Raw genomic sequence first — 19654 nt, 5'->3', positions numbered from 1 at the left:
CACTGAGGGAGAATTTAGCACCTAACCAGCACGTCTTTCAGACTGTGGGAGGAAACCGGAGCACCTGGAGGAAACCCACGCAGACACGGGGAGAACGTGCAGACTCCACACAGACAGTGACCCAAGCCCGGGAATCGAACCCTTTGGTGCTGTGAGGCAGCAGTGCTAACCACTGTGCCGCCCCCAATCTCCTTTTCTTTTTAACTTTCCCTACCAAAGTGGATAACTCCACACATTATCCATTTGCCACTCAAAGTGTCGAAACTCCTTTATGGTCTCTTTGTGTCCCCTCACCGCTTACTTTCCCACCTAACACTGTATCGTCAGCAAACTTGGATACATTACATTCGATTCCTTCATTGATATATATACAGGCTGGAATTTTACCATCCCACCTGCCACGGGAATCGGAGCGGGCGATGGGTAGGGTTTTAGGGTTTCAGGATGAACAAGGCCCTAAGATCCCGCCCAGAACTACAAATAGCTCAGATCCTTGTGGTATCCCACTAGTTACTGCCTGCCAGCCTGAAAAATGCCCCATTAGTTCCGACCCTCTGCTTCCTACCCGTTAACCAATTAGCAATCAGAGAACAGTTACAGCACAGGAGGCCATTCAGCCCAGTGTACATGCCAGCCCTCTGCAGCCCCCTGCGAGTATATTACCTCTAATCCCATGAGGCGGCGCGGTGGCACAGTGGGTTAGCACTGCTGCCTCACAGCGCCAGGGTCCCGGGTTCGATTCCCGGCTCGGGTCACTGTCTGTGCGGAGTCTGCACGTTCTCCCTGTGTCTGCGTGGGTTTCCTCCAGGTGCTCCGGTTTCCTCCCACAGTCTGAAAAACATGCTAGTTGGGTGGATTAGCCACGCTAAATTCTCCCTCAGTGTACCCAAGCAGGCGCCAGAGTGTGGTGACTGGGGAATTTCACAGTAACTTCATTGCAGTGTTAATGTAAGCCTACTTGTGACTAATAAATAAACTTTACTTTTTTATAAGTCCTCATTTTGTGTAATATCTAATGTGGTAATATATATCACCTAACATTAATCAGCCGGGTAAAATTCCAGCCTACTAATATCAATGTCTTAGATGAGGTGAGGGCAGCACGGTGGCACAGTGGTTAGCACTGCTGCCTCACAGTGCCAGGGACCCGGGTTCAATTCCGGCCTTGGGTCGCTGTCTGTGTGGAGTTTGCACGTTCTCCCCGTGTCTGCGTGGGTTTCCTCCGGGTGCTCCGGTTTCCTCCCACACTCCAAAGATGTGCGGGTTAGGTGTTTTGGTCATGCAAAATTGTCCCTTAGTGTCAGGGATACTAGCTAGGGTAAATGCATGGACTTATGGGGGTAGGCCTGAGTGGGATTGTGGTTGGCGCAGACTCGATGGACCGAATGGCCTCCTTCTGCACTGTAGGATTCTATGGGGTGACACGGTGGCACAGTGGTTAGCACTGCTGCCTCACAGCGCCAGGGCCCCGGGTTCAATTCCGGCCTCAGGTGACTGTCTGTGTGGAGTTTGCACATTCTCCCCGTGTCTGCGTGGCTTTCCTCTGGGTGCTCCGGTTTCCTCTCAAAGTCCAAAAATGTGCGGGTTAGGACGATTGGCCATGCTAAATTGTCAGGGGGATTAGCAGGGTAAATGGTGTGGGTTACGGGGATAGGTCCTGGGTGGGATTGTGGTCGGTACAGACTCGATGGACCAAATGGCCTCCTTCTGTACTCTAGGGATTCTATGGATGAGGGAATCGAATGTAATGTATCCAAGTTTGCAAGTGATACATTACCACATTAGATTATTACACAAAATGGAGACTCATAAAAAAGTAAATTTTATTTACCTACCTAACACATCACATCCTCAAAAAAACCTGAACAGATTTGTCGAAAACAATCATAAAAGAGTGTTGACCCTGCCTAATCATGTTAGGATTAGAGAATGCATGAGGTAGTTTCTATGGTAACTCGATTGGGAATTTGCAGTACAGGAGAGTTACTCTGGGAAGTCCTCTTAACTGTAAACTAAACATTCCATTAAATACATGTGAGCAGTGTTAATTAGGAGTCAAATCTCATTAAATCCCAACAAGACTCGCAGGTTTTGGCCAATGGAGACGTTGACACATTATTAACTTGGAAACGCTCCAAACATTATTCCTTCTCCCCGCTTCCGTCAGCTCATTTCAGCAGCTGCTATTTTTGGACTCTGCAAATCTCAGGTGGAACATAACACACATGAGTGCAGACATTCAAATTCAGAGGAATTGCCTGAGACGCGTTTCGCAATCTGGAGCCACTGTGGCACAGAGTGAGGCAATTCTGGGCACAAGATGGAAGGAATGGCCTTCACTTGCAAATAAGCACCCTCAGGCCTGCTTTTGCCTTGATTGCAGATGAGAGGGTCGATGGATTCTACCTCAACTCTGTAAAGGAGACTGGCTATGCTCCAAGGAGGTTCACAAGTCAGAATTTAAAGTTAAAGTTTATTCATTAGTCACAACTAAGGCTTACATTAACACTGCAATGAAGTTACTGTGAAATTCCTCTAGTCGCCACACTCCGGCGCCTGTTCGGGTCAATGCGCCCTAACCGACACGTCTTTCAGACTGTGGGAGGAAACCGGAGCACCCGGAGGAAACCCACGCGGACACGGGGAGAAGGTGCAGACTCTGCACAGACAGTGACCCAAGCCGGGATTTGAACCCGGGTCCCTGGCGCTGTGAGGCAGCAGTGCTAACCCGCTGTGCCACCTTCATGGACAGTGTACTTAAAAAGCATCAGATTTGGATTCAGACGCATCTGAAGAGTAGCAAAGGATGGTACATCCGTCACCAGGGATGGAGGACAGACTGTGGTCCAAGGTGGATAACTGAATGCAGTGGCCAGAAATTTGATTTGATCTATAATTGTCACATGTATTAGTATACAGTGAAAAGTATTGTTTCTTGCGTGCTATACAAAGCATACCATTCATAGAGAAGGAAAGGAGAGAGTGCAGAATGCAGTGTTATAGTCATAGCTAGGGTTTGATTTGATTTGATTTATTACTGTCACATGTATTAGCATACAATGAAAAGTATTGTTTCTTGCGTGCTATACAAAGCATACCGTTCATAGAGAAGGAAACGAGAGAGTGCAGAATGTAGTATTACTGTCATAGCTAGGGTGTAGAGAAAGATCAACTTAGTGCGAGGTAGGTCCATTCAAAAGTCTGATGGCAGCAGGGAAGAAGCTGTTCTTCAGTCGGTTGGTACGTGACCTCAGACTTTTGTATCTTAATACTTAATGCGTGACTGTCCAAAGAGATTTGGACAGATTGCTGGCAGGAAGGCCATCATGTATGAGAAGGTAAAGTGTGTGTTTGATGCCAGTTTGGGTGTACTGCTGTGTAGATTATAACTCAAAGTGGATAATACTGACCCACGGGTCTGGGCTTGGGGCTTTATTCTCTGGAGGAGGACGAGATAAGGTTGATGCCTTTGAGAATCAGAAAGCCTGAATCACCGGAAGAGATCATTTGGTCTGGGCGCTTGTGCTGAACCCTTGCCAGATTTTCCGGAGCTCCAATCCGAGGAAATTCTTTTATTGAAGTCAGTCAGCAAAGGTAGCTGCACAAGCGATGATAGAATCATAGAGGTTTACAGCATGGAAACAGGCCCTTCGGCCCAACTTGTCCATGCCGCCCCTTTTTTTTTAAACCCCCAAGCTAATTCCCAATTACCCACGTTTGGCCCATATCCCTCTATACCCATCGTACCCATGTGACTGTCTAAATGCTTTTTAAAAGACAAAATTGTACCCGCCTCTACTACTACCTCTGGCAGCTCGTTCCAGACACTCACCAGCCTCTGTGTGAAAAAATTGCCCCTCTGGACCCTTTTGTATCTCTCCCCTCTCACCTTAAACCTATGCCCTCTAGTTTTAGACTCCCCTACCTTTGGGAAAAGATATTGACTATCTCGCTGATCTGTGCCCCTCATTATTTTATAGACCTCTATAAGATCACCCCCCAGCCTCCTACGCTCCAAAGAAAAAAGTCCCAGTCTATCCAGCCTCTCCTTATAACTCAAACCATCAAGTCCCAGTAGCATCCTAGTAAATCTCTTCTGCACTCTTTCTAGTTTAATAATATCCTTTCTATAATAGGGTGACCAGAACTGTACACAGTATTCCAAGTGTGGCCTTACTAATGTCTTGTACAACTTCAACAAGACGTCCCAACTCCCGTATTCAATGTTCTGACCAATGAAACCAAGCATGCTGAATGCCTTCTTCACCACTCTGTCCACCTGTGACTCCACTTTCAAGGAGCTATGAACCTGTACCCCTAGATCTCTTTGTTCTGTAACTCTCCCCAACACTCTACCATTAACTGAGTAAGTCCTACCCTGATTCCATCTACCAAAATGCATCACCTCGCATTTATCTAAATTAAACTGCATCTGCCATTCGTCAGCCCACTGGCCCAATTGATCAAGATCTTGTTGCAATCCTACATAACCTTCTTCACCGTCCACTATGCCACCAATCTTGGTTTCATCTACATAACTTACTAACCATGCCTCCTATATTCTCATCCTGGGGAGAAAGCCTGATGGGACCAGAGGAACATTCACTGGCCGGTCATGCCCTATTCCAGGGCATTCATCTCCCTCAGACGCTGCTGCTATTGCCGCACTACTTAAAATACATGTTGATCTCTCAATACCTTGCTCACCATTTAAAAAAACATTGTGATAGACAGGAACTAAGAGCTCACCATTTAAAAAAACATTGCTCACCATTTAAAAAAACATTGTGATAGACAGGAACTAAGAGCAAACACTTCATCTTTGATCTAAAATCGGCTGGGTCCACTGAAGATTTCATGTGACATGGTACAAGGGAACATAAAGTGGAGTTTCTCAGGCTCCTCCCTCCTTTCTATAATCTCCTCCAGCCCCACAACCCTCCGAGATATCTGTGCTTCACTCATTCTGGCCTCTTCATTTGATTTGATTTATTATTGTCACATGTATTTACAGTGAAAAGTATTGTTCTTGCGCTTTATACAGACAAATGTCTGTATTCACCCTCCCTGATCTTAATCCCTCCACCCATTTTTAAAGTTCAAAATTTTAAAGTTTAGTTTATTTACTGGTGTCATAAGTTAGGCTTACATTAATTAACGCTGCAATGAAGTTACTGTGAAAATCCCCTAGTCGCCACACTCCGGCGCCTGTTCGGGTTACACTGAGGGAGAATTTAGCACCTAACCCGCACATCTTTCGGACTGTGGGAGGAAACCGGAGCACCCGGAGGAAACCCACGCAGACATGGGGAGAACGTGCAGACTCCGCACAGACAGCGACCCGAGCCGGGAATCGAACCCGGGGTCCCTGGCGATGTGAGGCAGCAGTGCTAACCACTGTGCCACCGTGCCGCCCCATTTGCGGCTGCGCTTCCAGCCTTTGGGTGCTCGTTTTGAGTTTGAAATCACAGAAACCCTACAGTACAGAAAGAGGCCATTCGGCCCATCGAGTCTGCACCGACCACAATCCCACCTAGGCCCTTCCCCCATATCCCTACATATTTTACCCACTAATCCCTCTAACCTACGCATCTCAGGACACTAAGGGGCAATTTTAGCATGGCCAATCCACCTAACCCGCACATCTTTGGTGGCATTCCTCGCCTGAAACTTCTCAATGCAATAACATTTTAACATTATCACACGGGTCTGCGGACTACGGCTTTACTCAATGCCAACAGCACCCGCAGGAGACGCCAGGGATGGTGCCAAGCCAGAACGTGGCGTGACACTTGCGTCAATTTGTCTTCTTCAGTGAATAGTTTGAGTACTGATACCTGCCTGGCTGCTCTCTGGCACTCTGAGTGCTCCAACCTTTGGGAAAATTCCAAAGTTGATGCTGTAAGATTCAGCATGGTGCCACTTACCTATGCTCGATATCCTTCTTTCGTGAGTCCTCAAGAAAGCTAAGCGGATGCTCAATCACTGCGTCCATTCTAGACCCATGTTGATACATGTCTAAGGGAATTCAAATCATAGAATCCCTACAGTGCAGAAGGAGGCTATTCGGCCCATCGAGTCTGCACCGACCACAATCCCACCCAGGCCCTATCCCCATAACCTCACATATTTACTCTGCTAATCCCCCTGACACCAGGGTCAATTTAGCATGGCCAATCCACCTAACCCGCACATCCTTGGACCGTGGGAGGAAACCGGAGCACCCGGAGGAAACCCACGCAGACACGTGCAAACTTCACACAGACAGGCTGGAATTGAACCCGGGTCCCTGTGAGGCAGCAGTGCTAACCACTGTGCCACCATGCCGTGGGATATGGAGACAGCGCAGGTAGGTGGAGTTGAGGTAGAGGGTCAGCCTTGATCTTGTTGAACAGCTGGTTTGAAGGGCTGAATGGCCTCACTCAACTCATAATACTGTTCCTATATTCTGAATTCCCAGCTAAAAACAGCCAGAGATTCTAGAGACAACTTTAAAGATAAAAAAAGGGAGATGCATCTTCACAAGTTTCCTTTAATTAAAATCTTTTAAACTATAACCCAGTCTATTCAGGCAGCTCAGATCCTTAACTCACATTTGCAAGAGTTTTAATATAGATAAATTACAAAAATAATTTCCTGTGTTTTATTTTCAGATATCATTCTCGCAATGCCAGCTGCGACTCAGTGGCTCGAACGCTTGAACAGAAGGAATATGAGCTTTGGAAGGCCATTACCCTCTGATTGTGGGTTCAAGTCCCATTCATAGAAATCATCATAGAAACCCTCCAGTACAGAAAGAGGCCATTCGGCCCACCGAGTCTGCACCGACCACAATCCCACCCAGGCCCTACCCCCATATCCATCCACTAATCCCTCTAACCTACACATCTCAGGACACTAAGGGCAATTTTTTTTTTTTAGCATGGCCAATCAACCTAGCCCGCACATCTTTGGACTGTGGGAGGAAACCGGAGCACCCGGAGGAAACCCACGCAGACACGAGGAGAATGTGCAAACTCCGCACAGACAGTGACCCGAGCCGGGAATCGAACCTAGGTCCCTGGAGCTGTGAAGCAGCAGTGCTAACCACTGTGCTACCGTGCCGCCCATTCTGAGCGGAAAATCCAGGTTGACGCTTTCGGGACTGCACTGGGGGATTGCCGCACAGTCAGAGATGCCGTCTGTCAGATGAAAGGCGGGTGTAATAGATCCTATTCAAAGAGTAGGAGAGTTCGCCAAGTATCCTGGTCAACATGTGACCCCCAACTGACATCACTGCGAACAGATTATCTCATTATTACATTTCTGCCTGTGGGAGTTTGCTGTGTGCAAACTGGGATTTGGGATGCTCCGAGATTGTGAAAGATGCTATAGAAATGCACGGGGGGTGGGGGGTGCGATCTTACCACCCCCCTCCCCCCCACCCCCTCCCCCCCCCCCCCCCCCCCCACCCCATCTTACACACTTGTACACGGTACACAGGGAGAGATCCGGGCTCCTGCGCCCCTGAAACCCAGCAGCCGGCTTCCCGGCGTGAATAGGCTCCGCCCACTCCCCCTGCTGGCGAGAATCACACTTTGCCTCTTTTTCTTTTCTCTCTCTGAGTACGATTGTGTCTGTGAGCTCGCCCAGAAGATGGGCGACAAAAACAAGACCATAAAACAAGGGACAGAATGCAAAAGCTGCAGCATTTATTTATTCATTTATTTTTTATTGGGCTTCTGAGAATGAACTTTCAAAGCTTATCAGCCAAATTCGACACAATCTCCTGCTGTTGCGCCTTTCCCAGCGGGGTTGAATGACAGCTTCGCCAGTCGAGGGGCTGTGGGGGGGCGGGGGTGGGGGTGGGGGGGACGGCGGGGGGGGGGCGGGGGCGGGTGCGGAGTGCCCTCCAGCCGCACTACAGAAAACAGGGCTAGTTGTTTCTGATCTGCACTGCTCACCAGGCAGGAGGTAATACTCACCCACGGACCCCCACCCCCTCCAGGATGTCAAAACGAACGCGACTGCAGCTCTTCCAACATCATAGAAATTGTTACTTGCAACCTCCCTCGCCCTCCCCGCACGCAGGCTGAATAAAGAAGATTGCTCTCTCTCCTGTGATAAAAGGCCAGGACCTGAATATAAACTTGAAGCTGCAGGAACCGTTTTTGCATGCTACCACATATTATTGAGTGGGTATTTAAGTGTCTACCCCCTTTTATCGTAGAGGGTTTCCCACTCCCCCCCCACCCCAACTCCCCACCTCCTTCCCCAACACCCACCCATTGAACGATGGAAAGAGAGCAGGTAAGATGGCCTGCTCCCAATCCTTTGCCAATGGTGTTCTGGCCTGAGGTGTGAGGTTGGACTACACTGGCTCAGCAGGGGGCCTTCCGGGAGGGCCTACAGCATCAGCTCGACGCCTACCCCTAACAGCCCAGCACCCTTTGGTGTGGCAGGCTAAAGGCCTGCTACCGCATTGGCTCATAATCATGGTCAAATGACACATCAGTTGAACATAACAAAGTCTGAGAGAGAGAGAGGTTTCACAGAAGTCCAGAGGCCAAGTACAGCGGGTAGCTGCACTGGCCCATCTTGCGTGTTGTTTTAAAGAAAGCTTAGGTATGCCCCTCATTAAGAGGGGAGGGGTCGTACAACAGCTTTCGGTCATCCTCTCCTGACGGGATCTCACAACACTGAGTCCTTTTTTTAAAAAAAAACATTTTGAGAACACTGCAATACCGAGTCGCGTGGCGATTCCCAGTCATCCGCTGCACTGAAGCATCACATATCATAATACACTCGAGTCATTTCAGCTTTTTTTTTTTCATTTTAAAGTGCTGAAACTTTCGGAAATGGCTATGTTCCTCACGTTGAGAATTTTTTTTTTTTTGTTTGTTTTACGGTACAAATAAAAGAAGAAAGTTGCAAATTCCAGTCTCTCAATTGGTCAAGGGTCGAAAGAGGGGGTCATTTCCTCAAGTGGAGAGTGTCCTGGAACTTGGTGCTGGTGTAGCGCGCGTGGAAACCTTTCTTGTTAATTGTGTCGTCCGTGTGGAAGCGAATCATGATTGAATCGCCAGCTGAATAAATCTCCTCAGGCGGCTGCAACAGAAAATGTCCACCCGTCAGTCGAAGGCTCCGTAATTCCCCCTCTAATCCCTACTTTTCAAAAAAATTCATTCACGGGACATGGGCAATAATGGGACATTATCAGTTTAACCCTGATAAATGTGAGGTGATTCATTTTGGTAATTTGGATTACCTGGGTCAAAGGTAGGGTTCTGAAGACTGTGGAGGAACAGAGAGATCTGGGGGTCCATATCCACAGATCTCTCAAGGTTGCCACTCAAGTGGATAGAGCTGTGAAGAAGGCCTATGGTGTGTTAGCTTTTATTAACAGGGGGTTGGGGTTTAAGAGCCGTGGGGTTATGCTGCAACTGTACAGGACCTTGGTGAGACCACATTTGGAATATTGTGTGCAGTTCTGGTCACCTCACTATAAGAAGGATGTGGAAGCGCTGGAAAGAGTGCAGAGGAGATTTACCAGGATGCTGCCTGGTTTGGAGGGTAGGTCTTATGAGGAAAGGTTGAGGGAGCTAGGGCTGTTCTCTTTGGAGCGGAGGAGGCTGAGGGGAGGGAGCTAGGGCTGTTCTCTCTGGAGCGGAGGAGGCTGAGGGGAGGGAGCTAGGGCTGTTCTCTCTGGAGCGGTGGAGGCTGAGGGGAGACTTAATAGAGGTTTATAAAATGATGAAGGGCATAGATAGAGTGAACGTTTAAAGACTATTTCCTCGGGTGGATGGAGCTGTTACAAGGGGGCATAACTATAGGGTTCGTGGTAGGAGATATAGGAAGGATATCAGAGGTAGGTTCTTTACGCAGAGAGTGGTTGGGGTGTGGAATGGACTGCCTGCAGTGATAGTGGAGTCGGACACTTTAGGAACATTTAAGCGGTTATTGGATAGGCACATGGAGCACACCAGGATGATAGGGAGTGGGATAGCTTGATCTTGGTTTCAGATAAAGCTCGGCACAACATCGTGGGCCGAAGGGCCTGTTCTGTGCTGTATTGTTCTATGTTCTATGGGCGTCGCTGGCTGGGTCAGCATTTATTGCCCATCCCTCGTTGCTCTTGGAGGGCAGTTGAGAGTCAACCACATTGCTGTGGGCTCTGGAGTCACATGTAGGCCAGACCGGGGTAAGGACGGCAGATTTCCTTCCCTAAAGGGAACCAGATGGGTTTTTATGACAATCGACAATGGTTCATCAGTAGGTTCTTAATTCCAGATTTTTAAAAAATTGAATTCAAATTCCATCACCTGCGGGATTCGAACCCAGGTCCCCAGAATGTCAGTTTCTGGATTCTGAGGCCTGGATAGAGTGGACGTGGAGAGGATGTTTCCACGAGTAGGAAAAACTAGAACCAGAGGGCACAACCTCAGGCTGAAGGGACGATCCTTTAAAACAGAGACAAGGAGGAATTTCTTCAGCCAGAGAGCGGTGAATCTGTGGAACTCTTTGCCGCAGAAGGCTGTGGAGGGCGGGTTAGTGAGTGTCTTTAAGACAGAGATAGATAGGTTCTTGATTAATAAGAGGATCAGGGGTTATGGGGAAAAGGCAGGAGAATGGGGATGAGAAAAATATCAGCCATGATTGAATGGTGGAGCAGACTCGATGGGCCGAGTGGCCTTATTCTGCTCCTATGTCTTATGGACTCATGGATTAATATTCTAGCGATTATACCACTAGGCCATCACCTCCCCCTGCCTTTGGTCTTGACTTCATGTTGTTGCCCTCTCCACTGCCACTCCTTTAACCCACCGGCTCCGATGAGGGAAGGAATCTTTCCCCTTCGCGGATATAAAAACCCTGTGGGAATGTCAGCAATCTTTCACAGCTACTGCTCCATTGCATTCAGAAACCCAGTGTCTGGGCTATCCCGCTCCTCAGTCACTGCTTTCCTCAATAAAACTGACTCCAAACAGATACGCTTGTTCACACCGGCATGTGTGGGGATGTGTCTCTGTGCCCAAGTGTCTATATTTGCAGGCAGGTGGTCTTGTGGCACATTGGGGTGGCGACCCTACCTCAGAGCCAGAAGCTCGGGGTTCGAGTCCCACCCCAGCGCTTGAATGCCAAGGGAGGTGCATTCATAACGCGACCAAACAGGTCGAGGGTCAACTTGTAGATCCCTTCAGTATGTCTAAGGCAGGGGGTGAGAGCGGGAGAGTCTCCTGGCCAGCCGCGCTTGATGCAGAGAGACACCCCTCAAGTTATAGACCTTGGCGACAGGCTGGCGATCTGTCTGGAGAAAACCTAGCTACGGAAAGTTTCTGGAAGCATCAGGAAGCTTCTAAGAGTAAGCATGTATGCAGATCCTGTGAAGCTTTTCCCATGCGTGTGAATGTGTGCAAATAAATGTTAGGTATTGCACGCGTGTGTAAATATGCCTGTGTACACGTATGGGCACACGTATGCAAGCAGGTGTGTGCATATTTTTTATTCATACGTGACACATGGGCGTCACTGGCTGGCCAGCATTTATTCCCCACCCCTCCACGCATGCATGTTTGCGTATGTGTGTGAGTGCGTGCGTGGACATCTTCCCTGCTCTTCAAGCACAGTTTACAACTGCTCTCAGGTGAGCTAATGGATGAAGCGTCGAGTGAAGGGCGGATGCTGGCAAGTCACCCACTCCCAGTGACCAGGGAAGTTAACCAGTGCCAGGGAGAGGGTTCACCGTTGGACACGGAGCGGAAAATGGAGATCAAGAGTGGATCTGTACGTCACGATGCAAAGAAGCATTGAACCAGGCAACAAGATTCAGCCAATTCCTCCACGCAGAGGCAGGGTTCTCAACAGTGGATTGTAATTGAAGGCAAATAGTTGGACTCTTTTTTTTATTCATTCATGGGACATGGGCGTCGCTGGCTGGGCCCAGCATTTATTGCCCATCCCTAGTTGCCCCAAGGGCAGTTGAGAGTCAACCACATTGCTGTGGCTCTGGAGTCACATGTCGGCCAGACCGGGTAAGGACGGCAGATTTCCTTCCCCAAAGGACATTCGTGAACCAGATGGGTTTTTCCGACAATGGTTTCATGGTCATCAGTAGATTCTGAATGCCAGATTTTTTTTTATTGAATTCAAATTCCACCGTCTGCCGGGATTCGAATATGGGCCCCCCAGAACATTAGCTTAGTTTCTGGATGAATAGTCCAGCGATAATACCACTAGGCCTTGTCGAACATGGTCATTGCCTGGCCCTTGTGTGGTACGAATGTCATATCTTACTTACCCGCCCAAGCCCAAACATTGTTCAGGTCTTGCTGCGTGCGGACATGGGTCCTCATTATTTGGGGAGCAACGAATGGGATTGAACCCTGTATGATCTTTTAACGGGGGGGTGGGGGAAGAGGTCACTGAAGCTGGTTGGGCCGAGGACACGGCCTTGAGGAACTCCCACACTGAGATAATCAGCCTCCAGCAACCACAACCGTCCTTAGCTTCCCTTCCCCACCACACGCCCGGTACGATTGGCAGTCTGTGCTAACTGGGGCCTGTTTCACAGGCTGGAACTGGAAAAAGGATGAGCTCTTACCCCGGAGCCGCAGAACCTGCCCAGCCTGGGAGCAGTGTCGTCCGAGCCGTCGAACAACTCCATGGAATCGTAGCCACAGTCTGGTTCCTCCTCCACCTCGAAGGTCTGGAATATCAGCTCCACCCCGTACCCTTCTTCTGCCCGGACCACCCACTGGCAATCTGTTCCTCCGGGGTAATTGTTATCTCCGAACTGCGAGTGAGAGTACAGATCCTTGGTTTTCACCTCTGCCTTCAGCTTGCCCCCACATTCTGCAGGATAAAACATGGACACTGGCGTGTAACACTGGTCTCCTGTACGAGCTTGCCAAGGCAGTTACATCCTTTCCGCGCCTGCAGTACTGGCTGAATAACATTGGCGCCCATTTATGGGTTAGCTATTTTCATTAACAAGCCAGCAATGTGTGAGGTCCTACCCAGCGTGGGCTGCAACTCATCAAACCAGGACCGATGTCCTCACTCCCTTCAATCTAAACTTCATGCCTCGGTGGGTCACCCACTCTCTTATGACCCAGGAGGTTTGGAGAGGGGGGCGGGTACAAGTCCCACTGGGGTTCAAAACCATGGGTGGCACAGTGGTTAGCACTGCTGCCTCACAGCGCCAGGATTCGATTCCCGGCTTGGGTCACTGTCTGTGCGGAGTCTGCGCGTTCCCCCCGTGTCTGCGTGGGTTCCCTCCGGGTGTACTGGTTTCCTCCCACAGTCCGAAAGACATGCTGGTTAGGTGGATTGGCCATACTAAATTGCCCCTTAGTGTCCAAAGATGTGCAGGTTAGGTGGATTGGTCATGCTAAATTGCCCTTAGTGTCCAAAGATGTGCAGGTTAGGTGGATTGGCCATGGTAAATTGTCCCTTAGTATCCAAACATGTGTAGGTTAGGTGGATTGGCCATGCTAAATTACCCCTTAGTGTCCAAAGATGTGTAGGTTAGGTGGATTGGCAATGCTAAATTGCCCCTTAGTGTCCAAAGATGTTCAGGTTGGGTGGATTGGCCATGCTAAATTGCCCCTTAGTGTCTAAAGATGTGCAGGTTAGGTGGATTGGTCATGCTAATTTGCCCTTAGTGTCCAAAGATGTGCAGGTTAGGTGGATTGGCCATGGTAAATTGTCCCTTAGTATCCAAACATGTGTAGGTTAGGTGGATTGGCCATGCTAAATTGCCCCTTAGTGTCCAAAGATGTTCAGGTTGGGTGGATTGGCCACGGTGAATTGACCCTTAGTGTCCAAAAATGTGTAGGTTAGGTGGATTGGCCACGGTGAATTGACCCTTAGTGTCCAAAAATGTGTAGGTTAGGGGGGATTGGCCATGCTAAATTGCCCCTTAGTGGCCCGGGATGCCTTGATTAAATTAGCGGGGTAAATATGTGGGATTATGGGGATAGGGTCTGGGTGGGATTGTTGTTGGTGCAGACTCGATGGGCCAAAAGGCCTCCTTCTGCACTGTAGGGATTCTATGATGATTTCAGTGGCTGAGTCAGGGCCAGGGAGGGGAGACATGGGCATCATTGTACAGCTTGTTACAGCGCTCCTCTTCTAGCTGCTGAATGTACTGCTTTGTCCAAGAGTCAATAGGTCAGCCTAAACTTGGATAAGTACCAGGAGTTAAGCCTTCACTGACTGACGTCCTTCTCAGTGGGATTTGGAGTGTGGTAAAAGCCCCGGGTCTGTACTGCGTCATCCAACAATGGCCCATGTCTCGTCTGGGAACACCGCTCAGTTACACCGCTCCCAGATCAGAGCTACCTGAGTGGATGGAGGGACACGAGTACAAAGCACAAAAGACAAAGCGAAACGCGGACTTAAAATTCCTCCAAGTGACTCCGCCCTTATAGCTCTGAAGCAGCTCAGATTAATGACTGTTAATGTTGTCGGTGCGGTGGACTTGCTTCAACCCACCGCGATTTGGCCAATTGGAGGTGCGTGCTGTAATAGTGGAGGATCCTTACCTGAAGTGTGAGTGGCTTCAAAGCCCTTCTTCTGCACAGAGTTGTCGGAGAAGAATTTAATGAACATCCGGTTGAAGGTGGAGATCAGAGGCTCCGGCTTCTTACTGCCGCAGAATCGGCCGATAACTTTCGCCTTGGCGTCTTTGCCATCGTAAAGCTCGAGGTGGTCGTATGCACATTCCTGGTGCTGCTCGATGTCCAACTCATTGAACGCCTTCCAAACAAAAGTAGATTAATCCGAGTTGGCAGAAGTTTCCCCCCACCCACCAAGACTCAAGATTTCAAATTGCAAGATTCCACGGATAAGAATCTCCTCAGAGGGGAGAAGATTAAGGGGGGGATTTCATTAAAGATGATGGGCGGCACGGCGGCACAGTGGTCAGCACTGCTGCCTCACGGCGCCAGGGGCCCAGGTTCGGTTCCCGGCTCGGGTCACTGGCTGTGCGGAGTTTGCACGTTCTCCCCGTGTCTGAGTGGGTTTCCTCCGGGTGCTCCGGTTTCCTCCCACAGTCCAAAGATGTGCAGGTTAGGGGGATTGGCCATGCTAAATTGCCCCTTAGTGTCCAAAGATGTGTAGGTTAGGTGGATTGGCTAAATTGCCCCTTAGTGTCCAAAGATGTGCAGGTTAGGTGGATTGGCCATGCTAAATTGTCCCTTAGTGTCCAAAGATATGCAGGTTCGGTGGATTGGCCATGCTAAATTGTCCCTTAGTGTCCAAAGATATGCAGGTTCGGTGGATTGGCCATGCTAAATTGTCCCTTAGTGTCCAAAGATGTGCAGGTTCGGTGGATTGGCCATGCTAAATTGTCCCTTAGTGTCCAAAGATGTGTAGGTTCGGTGGATTGGCTATGCTAAATTGCCTCCTAGTGTCGAGGGGATTAGAGGCTAAATATGTAAGGTTGCAGGGATCCGGCCTGAGTGGGATTGTTGTCAGGGCAGGTACGATGGGCTGAATGGCCTCCTTCTGCACTGTAGGGATTCTATGATTCTATTCAATGATTCTACGATGATGAGCTTTGATAGAATAAATGAGGAGAAATTGTTTCTGTTGGGAGGAGGGTTGGTACCTAGAGGACACAGGTTGAAGATAATTTGGCAGAGGGGTGATGAGGAGATTTCTTTAACGTAATGAGTTGTTGTGATCTGAAATGCTGCCTGCAAGCCGACTTAAAAAGGACTTTCAAAGGGGAATTGTATCTATCTGCAAAAGGGCAATGTGCACCGCTCCAGGGAAGAGCTTGGGGAGCGGGATTAATTGGAGAGCTTTTACAGCACAGGCATGATGGGCCAAATGGGTCACTTTCCGTGCTGTATCATTCTCTGACTCTCCACAGCTCCCACGTTGGGAATGGAGTGTTGCCATGGTTGCGACTCTGTGTGGTTCCAATCTGCTGCTGCCAAACTGGTGGCGGTGAGCAGGTTTGCAACCTTGTGCCTTATCCCGAATGGGCTCTCTCGATAAGGGGGTGCTTCTTACCAGTTTAACCCGGTGCCCAGGCGTGGTTATGATCTCCCAGGTACACTCCTTCCGACTTGTGTACTTATTGGGCCAGTTTGGGCTGGTGATGGTGCCTGACACGCTGTTGATTTTGTGTTCACATCCAGCTGCAGTCGGAAGAACATAACATCATATTAAATAGGAGGAGGCCATTCGGCCCCCTTGGGCCTTCCCCACCAGCCAATAAAATCATGGCTGATCCAATGCAGCCTTAACTCCACTTTCCGGTCTGCCCTCCTTGCCTCCCTTGTCGACCACAAACCTATTTAATCAGCCTTGAATATTCTCCCCGTGTCTGCGTGGGTTTTCTCTCGCTATGAAGGCCATGTCTAATGTTAAACGTTTGTGTGCAATTCCGCAACTTTCTAACATTGTACAATGCAAGAGGCTCCTCACCTGTAACTATCACTCACTGCACTGTGTTGTAGAAATAATCCTGCTTTTATCAAGAGACTCTGTTGACTTGTGGTTCCACTCATGAGTTTGAAGACTCCGTGTGAATGGAAACCACAAGTTCCAACTCTGCCTCCAACTCGTTAGTTGACACTAACATGGGGTGGCACAGTGGGTTAGCACTGCTGCCTCACAGCTCCAGGGACCCCGGGTTCGATTCCCGGCTTGGGTCACTGTCCGTGCGGAGTCTGCACGTTCTCCCCGTGTCTGCGTGGGTTTCCTCCGGGTGCTGCGGTTTCCTCCCACAGTCCAAAGATGTGAGGGTTAGGTGCATTGGCCGTGCTAAATTGCCCCTTAGTGTCAGGGGGGATTAGCAGAGTAAATATGTGGGGTCACGGGAATAGGGCCTGGGTGGGATTGTGGTCGGTGCAGACTCGATGGGCCGAATGGCCTCCTCCTGCGCTGTAGGGATTCTACGATTCTATGATACTCTCCAACACAATGGTGTCAATAGTCACTCCGTGTTTAAGCTGTTGTAACTCTTGACTAGCCCACCAGAGGGAGCAGTAGTCAATGGTTAACACGCACCAGGAAGAGAATGTCTCCCACGTTACCCATGTTTCCTGATGTGTAGAGTCAAGAGTTCCCAGCGCCCTCCGTCCTGTTATCGTGAGTCAAATGTCACTCACCTTCCTTGCAATCGTGTTTGTTCTCGTGAAGCATGAAACCACTGCGGCACTGGCACGTGTAACTCCCGAAAGTGTTGACACACTCATGCTGACAACCGCCATTGTCCTTTGAGCACTCGTCCTTGTCTGGGTGGAGAGGACAAACATGGGAAAGATGAAGGAGGCGGCTCAGGATTATTAGCCCAAACACACAGTTCAAAACTCCATCCCCACGAACAATCACCACTCCCTGCCTCCCCCCCGGCCCCGAGTGTCCTGCTCCTCTGATCTGCTCGGGAGACCACAATACCCCAGCAGTATTCTCTGGTGAGCCACTCTGTCTAAGGAGTCGGTCAGGATTAAAACCAGAGCCTGAAAACTTCATTCTTTTCTGTCACATCGTCATTCCCATTCCTTCCGTGACCCTGATCTCTCAATTTGGCCGCTTACTCAGAAATCCCAAACTGTCTCCATCAAACACTCACAGCACGGGATTAGTTACAGAGTAAAGCTCCCTCTACACTGTCCCCATTAAACACACCCAGGACAGGTACAGCATGGGGTTAGATACAGAGTAAAGCTCCCTCTACACTGTCCCCCATCAAACACTCCCAGGACAGGTACAGCACGGGGTTAGATACAGAGTAAAGCTCCCTCTACACTGTCCCCCATCAAACACTCCCAGGACAGGTACAGCACAGGGTTAGATACAGAGTAAAGCTCCCTCTACACTGTCCCCATCAAACACTCCCAGGACAGGTACAGCACGGGGTTAGATACAGAGTAAAGCTCCCTCTACACTGTCCCCATCAAACACTCCCAGGACAGGTACAGCACAGGGTTAGATACAGAGTAAAGCTCCCTCTACACTGTCCCCATCAAACACTCCCAGGACAGGTACAGCACGGGGTTAGATACAGAGTAAAGCTCCCTCTACACTGTCCCCATCAAACACTCCCAGGACAGGTACAGCACGGGGTTAGATACAGAGTAAAGCTCCTTCTATACTGTCCCCATCAAACACTCCCAGGACAGGTACAGCACGGGGTTAGATACAGGGCCTGGGTGGGATTGTTGTTGATGCAGACTCAATGGGCCGAATGGCCTTCTCCTGCCCTGTCGGGTTTCTATGATTCCAGGACACAGATTACAGATCATTGGCAAACAGACTGGAGGGGAGATGAGGGGAGATTTTAGTCTGATGTGTATGGTACTGCCCCAAAATAGTAACTTTCCCTCGCCCTGGGGAAAGAGCACAGGGTGTCTAATCAGATAGCCAGGCACCATGGGTTAAATGGCCTCCGCCTGTGCGCTCTGATTCGATCTGTATTAACATAATGACATGGAGCTGGGGAGACAACCCATCCGTTCGGCCCAGACCAAAGAGTTTGCAAGATTCTTGTCGAGTCATTCTTGTCTGGATCCTAAAGAGGGCAGTCCTGTCTAATTCCATTACTCGGGCCTTTCAGTTGCTCTGGGCTCCAGTTGTTTTGTGCTGTAGTTTTTGAAAGAAGGGCACTTTCAGGGGTCTCTATCTACTTGCTGCTGCAAGGAGTATATTACAAGACAACCCCTCCCACATGGCGATTAAAATTCCAAACAAACTGACCAGACCAACTGGGAGAAGGCAGATAGGCACCATTCGCCCTCAAATCAACTGAGGACTGGCTTCCAACTATCCTCCAGCCCCGACAACCCTCCGAGATCTCCGTAACCTTTTCCAGCCCCTACAACCCTCCGAGATCTCTGTAACCTCCTCCAGCCCCTCCAAGATCTCTGTAACCTCCTCCAGCCCCTCCAATACTCCGAGATCTCTGTAACCTTCTCCAGCCCCTCCAATCCTCCAAGATCTCTGTAACCTCCTCCAGCCCCTACAACCCTCTGAGATCTCTGCAACTTCCTCCAGCCCCTACAACCCTCCGAGACCTCTGCAACTTCCTCCAGCCCCTACAACCCTCCGAGATCTCTGTAATTCCCTCCAGCCCCTACAACCCTCCAAGATCTCTGTAACCTCCTCCAGCCTCTATAACCGTCCGAGATCTCTGCAACCTTCTCCAGCCCTTACAACCCTCCGAGATCTCTGTAACCTCCTCCAGCCTCTATAACCCTCCGGCATCTCTGTAACCTCTTCCAGCCCTGACAACCCTCCGAGATCTCTGTAACCTCCTCCAGCCCAATAACCCTGCAAGATCTCTGTAACCTTCTCCAGCCTGACAACCTTCCAAGATCTCTGTAACCTCCTCCAGCCCCTACAATCCTTCCAAGATCTCTGTAACCGCCTCCAGTCCCTACAACCCTCCGAGATCTCTGTAACCTCTTCCAACTTGACAAACCTCTGAGATCGCTGTAACCTCCTCCAGCCCCTACAACCCTCCGAGATCTCTGTAACCTCTTCCAGCCTCTACAACTCTCCAAGATCTCTGTAACCTCCTCCAGCCCCCTCCAACCCTCCGAGATCTCTGTAACTTCCTCCAACCCTCCGAGATCTCTGTAACCTCCTCCAACTCTCCAAGATCTCTGCAACCTCCTCCAACCCTCTGAGATCTCTCTAACCTCCTACAACCCTCCGA

The 19654-nt window shown here is 49.6% G+C and overlaps 1 protein-coding gene across 1 annotated transcript in view; it reads right to left on the bottom strand.

Moving 5' to 3' along the window:
* Positions 1-7508: 7508 nt before the first annotated feature.
* Positions 7509-19654, bottom strand: part of LOC144510036 (bone morphogenetic protein 1-like) — a 307138-nt gene continuing 294992 nt past the window's right edge. Inside the window, exons 19-23 of the mRNA XM_078239242.1 lie at positions 17106-17231; positions 16003-16130; positions 14526-14739; positions 12581-12831; positions 7509-9087 (exon numbers count right to left, since the gene is read on the bottom strand). Of these exons, the coding sequence (XP_078095368.1) occupies positions 8953-9087; positions 12581-12831; positions 14526-14739; positions 16003-16130; positions 17106-17231 (854 nt within the window). The 3' untranslated portion in view covers positions 7509-8952. The remainder of the gene's footprint in view (positions 9088-12580; positions 12832-14525; positions 14740-16002; positions 16131-17105; positions 17232-19654) is intronic.

Source organism: Mustelus asterias, chromosome 22 (genome assembly GCF_964213995.1).
Source record: "Mustelus asterias chromosome 22, sMusAst1.hap1.1, whole genome shotgun sequence".
NCBI lineage: Eukaryota > Metazoa > Chordata > Chondrichthyes > Carcharhiniformes > Triakidae > Mustelus > Mustelus asterias.
This window is presented reverse-complemented; position numbering and strand designations above follow the sequence as displayed.